Below are 6,904 nucleotides of genomic sequence, written 5' to 3'. Positions count from 1 at the left end.
AGCGAGGAATGATTGGATTTTATTATGAAGAGGGATTCTTCACTATACCAAATAGTGGTGAAATAAGAATGTCCCCATTTATTCATATTTTACGACAAGCAATTGCATGTGAAGAGAAAGCAAAATGGATTGTGAAAATTTTTACTTGGTATAAACAGTTGTAAAAAAGGCAATTTAGCGTGAGATATTCGGGGAAGTTTCAAATTTATTTGATACGTAGGTGGAGATGGAAGTTTGAATACACTTACGTTTTTGGCGATTCGTTCAATGAGGAATACTTGTTTAAGTCTAAGATGTTGTAAAATGACTTACACCCAACGCTTCATGGAGTGAGTACAGCCTACATAAGAAAATATAGCACACAACCACAGCACCAAGGAAACTAAGAAGGCCTCTCAGCAGTAACCTGATGTGAAAGTGCAAACATGCTGTAAACCCGCTGGGGTAGCCAAATCGGTAATGCGCAGAAACAAGATACATAGAGCACTGGACCGAACAGAGGTAGCGAAGTCGCAGACAACTCAAGGACAGAAGCTTCCTTTCTCTAAACTCCAGTGCAAAGGAGATTTGTCCCATCAAACATTCAATGATGACAAAGGTATTCCATTCACTTTAGTGTAAAATCTGTCGCATCCGAAGCCTAACTAGGACTACAAATACAAAACAGCGCCATGTGGCTTGTAAAAGTGTTCATCTGGGGCTTAGTGCTAGCGCAAACGGCATCTGCCACCAATATCATCGAAGGCCACAATGCAGCCGAATTCGCTTCCTTTTGCCAATTAGTAGCACTAGCAGAAGCTGAGAACAAGTTACAAACTCCCACAGACATAGGGACCTCGGCTTTTCAGGCCATTATGAGGTTAAATATGAGCTTAAGCGACGATAGCTGGAAAAACATGTTTAAAAAGGAAGGAAGCACTGATGAATACCACGACAAGTTACCAAGTGGACAAGAAGACCCAGGAGGTTAGAAACAGAAGTGGACGCTGTGGTTTGGTGCCATTAACGGACTCAAAAAAAAAGACAACGTAGATGAAATAATCAAAGTGGGTTTCCAAAAGCTTACAGGCAAGAGCAGGAACGTAGCAAAGGCCAAAGTCAAGGCGGTAGCTGCAAAGGCCCACAAAATCAAAGAAGCAAAAGACCAACTTCGAGCCGCACTAAGCAAGCCGAACGAGAGCACCCTGAAAGACACACTAAAAAAAGCTGTTTATGGACAAAAAGACGCCACGAAAACCACGGTCACAAAGACCCAAGCCTGGGCAGGGGCCAAATGCAACGGCTACGCCAGCTGTTGCATGGACAATCTGCCCACAGAAACGGTCACAACAGTATCTGCAACACTGGCATGTATATGCCTGAAGGCAGAATCGACCCATGCCCCGGACTTATGCGGGTTTGGCACCGAACCGGCAACTAGTTGGACAGTAGCAGGCGCCCCGGGAGACGAACAGGTAAGAGAAGTCCTGGCGTTCTGCCCCGACATAACGCATCAGGAGATTTCAAGTGCCAAACAAGAGCGAATTCTGGACAGCATCCAGCGCTTAATAAAAAAGAAAAACAACGACGGTTTCCTCGGCTCTCCAAAAAATGCCGGCTGCGCCGGCAAATCCGCCGACGGCATCTGCGTCAAGTACACATCTTTCACTGGCAAGGACCCAAAAGACTTTGCCCAAATAAAGTGGGCAGGCCAGCTTCAGCAACTGGCGACAGACCTACGCCTACGCGAGGAAGCAATCAGGCAAACTGCCGTCCTAGACGCACAACTTGTAGCCGATAAAGAAGAAGCTTACGCCGCAGCTGATGAAGCGGAAGCGGCAACAACGGAGACAGTAGCAAGTATCGCCAAAGACCAGCCTAACAAGCAACAACTGCCGTGTAATAACCACAAAACAAACACAACCAGCACAGAAAAATAATGACTGCAAATGGAAAGGAAAAAATGAAACAGAAGGGGAATGCAAACCTAAAGAGGGAGCAGAGCAGCCAAACGCAGCAGCAGGAGAAGGAGATGGAGGGGAAGGGGGAGAAGAAACAGAGAAATGCATAATAAAATCGGAAAGCGAATGCACAAAGGCTCAAGAATGCAAATGCAAAGGCAAAGAGTGCAAAGATTCCAGTGTTCTTGTCAATAGGAAATTTGCTTTGATTGCTCCTGCTTCTGTGATTCTGGTAACATTATAAGGATTTTTACTAAAACCCCATGAAATTTTCTGTTTTTTTCTATTTTGAGAGGTTTTAAAACTTGGCAAAAGTTGATATATTTGACATCTTTTTCAACATTTGCAATACGTAAAATTTTTGAACAACTAAAATACCTAAATTTTTGATACTAATGAGGCTTATGGGTATAAATTAACATGGTGAAAGCGTATATAAAATGATATTCTAATTGGTTTATTTTGTTAATTTAATGGATGTTAGTTAGTTTTAAGATAGTAATAGCAATTGTTATAATAATAATAATGATGATAATGATAGGAGAGTGTTGTGAAAATGTATATACGAATATTATAATAGTCGAGACTGAAGAAGAAATGGCATTTCCAAATAATGCTATTGAAAACAGTGGAAATGGTGCAATGGAGGTAAGTGAGTGTGATTGGAATGAGTAGAAGCGAACAAGAATTTTATAATAATAGAATATTCAAAGGGGACGGAGTATACGCACTTGTGACCTAAGAAGTAAAAACAACCATCATATTCAGGTAATAGAGGCCTTTATCTGAAAGAGGAACTTGATAGCTGACGCAGAAATGGTAGATACTACTTTTTACGAAGCGATAGCAAAGGAGAGATGCTTTGTTGAAAGTTTGGTAAACAACAGCAGCAAAAGAATAGTATAACAGGGACAGTAAACGATGAAGCCGGTCTATGAGGTAAAACATCTAATGATAATCCACAAATTACTTGTTGGAATACTGTTCAGACACCAATGTTTTAACAAAAAAGAGTAAATAACATAAGAGTTGTCGCTTCTTTACATCTTGCGGTACAGATTAATAAACATGTCGGGAAAAGCACTTTCAGCACAGAAGTGACCAAACACCATGCAATTGCGGCACAAGGCAGCACCACCAGCGAAAAAAGCCAAAAGAAGAATACGTTTTCGAGAAACACCAACTCTATCTTTTGAATTAAAATTAAAACGAATCAAAAAACAACAACTGAGAACCTGCAGTGAGTACCATAAATTTAACAGTTTTTAAATATAAATATAGAAAAGCAGGGTGTGATGATAAAATTTAAACAAACGTGTTTTCACTTTGTGAATTTCCTATGTAACTAACATCCAAATGACAACTGCAGTGACGCCTCCCTTTATTCTTCCCTTTGAAAAGAACAGAAGCAAGAAACTATTTACGCTGACATGGCAGAATGGTCACGAAAAAAGTAAGGCAACACCAAGTACACAAAAAACAATGAAAGCTCCACCCACAACACAAGCACCAAAAAGCATACACACTGAACCCAAATGGAAAGAAGGCACCGACGCAAAAGACAACAAACCGACTAAGCGGAAGCAACTCCAAAAAAGTTCACAATTTCGTGGAGAGTTCCAACCGCTAAGCAGACGATGCGGACAGAGGAAGTTGACTGAAACGAAAATATCTTTGACAACTACAAAATGACAATGAACACATGGTTGTGATAAGCAGAAGTAGTAGATAAACAACATCAAAATCTTGCTACAACGAAAATGCCTATATATCAAAAGAAAATATATCTAAGAGCATTAGATTCGCCAGCGTTACCAATACTCAGCCGTCGTATAACGACAATAAACCAGCACTCAAACAAAGGTTGGTATATTTAACAACAAAAAAATATAAAAAACCAATAACCAGGCTTTAACAATTAATCAATGCAGTGTTTAACCGCAGCTGTTCCTAGCACCAAAATATGCTTTACCAACTTTATTATTTTTTGTTAAATTATTGAGAAGTTAAGCACAAAGCATCAAAGCAGCTAACGTCTTACATGCTTCTACTCCTCGCTTTAACGGCTACAATAATAAGAAATGACGCTCAAGCGCAAATACACGAAGCACCAAAAATTATAGCCTCAGCATGCGACTCAACGCGGCAAACAATACACGTGTTAACACAAATCAAGAGCAAAATTGAAACAGCATTTCAACAGATAGTTCTGGGTAAAAAAACAGCTGCTAAATTGTCAGTGGCGGCGGCAGCGAGCACAGGGGAACAGGCGGTGGCATACGCGGCGCTAGCAGCAAGCGCAGCAGGCAAAATACAGGCCGCGGAACAGAAGCTGGCATCCAATCTGGACACGCTGCTCAAAGGCGCAGCAGCGGCCGCCGAGCTCACAGCCACAGAGGAACTTGTAGCGGAGGCGGCAGACCTTTCTTTAGAAGCAAGGGCAGGGAAACAGACATCAACTGTATCGGGGACACAGGCCGGCCTATCACTGCTGTTCGGGACGTTCGGGAGTGGCAAAGGCAAATGCGAAGCAGCAACGGAGACCGGTGACAAAAGGCAGTCAGCCCAGCAGGCAAAAGCGGGAGAGCAAATTTCCTTCGCGCACCTTAAAGGCCGGCCGAAAACAAGCACAGACCAAAAGGTAGCCGCGCTATGCGGGGATAACGACCAGGCACCCAATGACTGCAATGGTGATACGGACGGGACGCTGGCCTATTTCGAGGTAACCGCCGGTACACTACTACAAGAAAACTTGAAAACATACAGGAGCAACACAAACGCAAACGGAGAATACGCGGCGGACACGAAGGAAGATAAAGGGTTGCTGCTGAGGGAAACTTACGTAACTGCGCGGCTCAACCTTATAAAACAAGCAGAAAAAGCGTACGACAGCACAACCTTTAAAGCGGACAGCTTAATAAACCCTGCGCTGGTGACAGACGGTACCGCCTAAGCGCTGCTGGCCGCGACATTGCTCACACAAAAGGAGCGCGAACAGACCGACATACGACAAAAGAAATTAGAGGAAATAACGACCCGCTTGTATGGCGCAGCGGGCACAGACGTCAAGGCGCGGATATGGCAGCCAATTGAAATAATACCGATAGCAGCGGAAGCTACAGACGACAACAAAGCGACAGAGCTAAAGCACCTCACAGACCTAAGCAAACTCAGACGGACAGCAGCCTTTTACTTAGCCAAGAAAGCCACAAAAGCCACAACTGCAACAGTGCAGAAGACAACGGAATCCACGGCAAAAACAGAGTCAGAAGAAACAAGAGAAAATAAGAAAGATGGTGACAAAAAAGAAGAGGTTTGCAAAGCCGCTGAAGAAAAAGATTGTGACAAAAACAAATGCGAATGGAATAAGGAAAAAATCAGTTCAAAGTTAAAGAGTGTGCTTTTATTATTTCTGTATCAATTAAGGCGATTCTTCTGCTCAAATATTTTGGTTTTAGTGTGAAATATTTAATATTTTTTCAAATAAACTCTATAAAATTGATAGAGTTTTTCGATTTTGAGAGAATCTTATATTTCTAAAGATTATGGTAAAATCTGATATATGATAATTCTTTTGAAATTTTCAAAAATTCAGTGAAAATGTATATTATAGTGGCGTATAGGCGTATAAATATATGGCGATAAGAAATAAAATATATCACTTTTTTATTATGTTTATTTTATGGTTATTAGTTAGGGTTATAATGCCAATAGTAAAAAATGATCATTATAGGAAAGTATTTGAGTATGTATATACTAATATTTTATTAAAAACGTTTTTGTAAATCAAAAGTTGTGTTACATATAAGCTCTTAATATAATGCCAAGCGGACGACGAGAGTAAGTGACTGTGATGGAAAATGAGAAGTGAAGATGAAATATACGCATTTTGAAGCACACAAATAAATATTGCTGTTATCATGCACAAATATAATGATGAAAGGGACATAGAGGGAGATGCAGAATTCATCGTATAACTCAAATTTTTCTACTATGGCATCCGGAGAGGCAGGGACAGCAGAACACAAAAATTAGGAAAGAAAATATGGAGTGGAACAACCTGATATTCCTAAATCACGGCAAATTTTAAAAGAAACATCAGGAATACCAATTCCAATTATCCTGCGTGCTTCGCTCAAAAATAGATAAATGATACCGTAGAAATTCTAGTAGAAACAACAGTATTAGTAGTTCATAAAGCAATGGTGATGAAAGGCCTGTACTCAAACCTATTTTGGTGATAGGTGACAGAGGATACTAGTAGCATTCTTTGTAAAATGCGAACGCAGTACTGTATCTAGCCACTTAAACCCATATTGACATATATAAATAGAAAATGTGAGTACATGGAACAGTAGATTACATGTAGTGCTCAGAAACACTATGTGTATTATGACCTAATTCTTGAAGAAAAACAATATGAAAAATAAGTTTGGCAAACTGAGTATACATCCTTAAAAAGATGTATCATAAAAATATAAAGGAATTACTTATATGCATAAACACAAAATCCTTAGGTAGACATCTTAGAGAAGAAAATGACTAATTTCCTTTACATTTTTATGTCTTTTTTATAACTCCATCAAATGTTTAGAGATAGGTTTTGGAATGAACTTTTGTACCTTAAAAGTTTCATTATTGCCGCTGCTATTGCATTTCATGTGTTTAAGATTAATATCCCTTCACTATGACACAATAAATAACAAAACAAATGTAACAGACAACAAGCATTAGAACCCAAGAGTGTTTGTAGTTGTCTTTCAAACTCATGTAACTCAAGGATGGTGTAAACTCATATTGAGTGCTAAACCAAGAAATGTTGAAATTATTACAATTACAATAAGAAGTTTGTATAGTTATGTTAAAAGACCTAAATGAGTTATGGAATTTTTAGAGAAACAGAATGCTAGTAATGAGGATATTGTAATTCATTTGGATGAATCTGACGTTATTGTTTCTGATGA

General features: G+C 39.8%; 3 pseudogenes across 3 annotated transcripts in view; all 3 read left to right on the top strand.

The window, feature by feature from the left end:
* The first annotated feature begins 701 nt into the window (after positions 1-701).
* TEOVI_000747300:pseudogene lies at positions 702-2,175 on the top strand (annotated as a pseudogene). The gene is given in 2 exon segments: positions 702-1,904; positions 1,906-2,175. Coding segments are annotated over 2 exon segments (1,473 nt in total).
* Positions 2,176-3,981: 1,806 nt separating this feature from the next.
* Positions 3,982-5,492, top strand: TEOVI_000747200:pseudogene (annotated as a pseudogene). The gene is given in 2 exon segments: positions 3,982-5,313; positions 5,316-5,492. Coding segments are annotated over 2 exon segments (1,509 nt in total).
* A 1,185-nt stretch (positions 5,493-6,677) lies between these two features.
* TEOVI_000747100:pseudogene overlaps positions 6,678-6,904 on the top strand; it is a 461-nt pseudogene continuing 234 nt past the window's right edge. The window contains 2 exon segments of the mRNA in view: positions 6,678-6,902; position 6,904. The exon segment at position 6,904 is cut by the window's right edge and continues 206 nt beyond it. Of these exon segments, the coding sequence occupies positions 6,678-6,902; position 6,904 (226 nt within the window).

This window comes from Trypanosoma equiperdum (genome assembly GCF_001457755.1).
Source record: "Trypanosoma equiperdum strain OVI genome assembly, contig: ctg_1989, whole genome shotgun sequence".
Classification (NCBI taxonomy): Eukaryota; Euglenozoa; class Kinetoplastea; order Trypanosomatida; family Trypanosomatidae; genus Trypanosoma; species Trypanosoma equiperdum.
The sequence above is the reverse complement of the archived record's forward strand: the minus strand, read 5'-3'. Positions and strand labels throughout refer to the sequence as shown.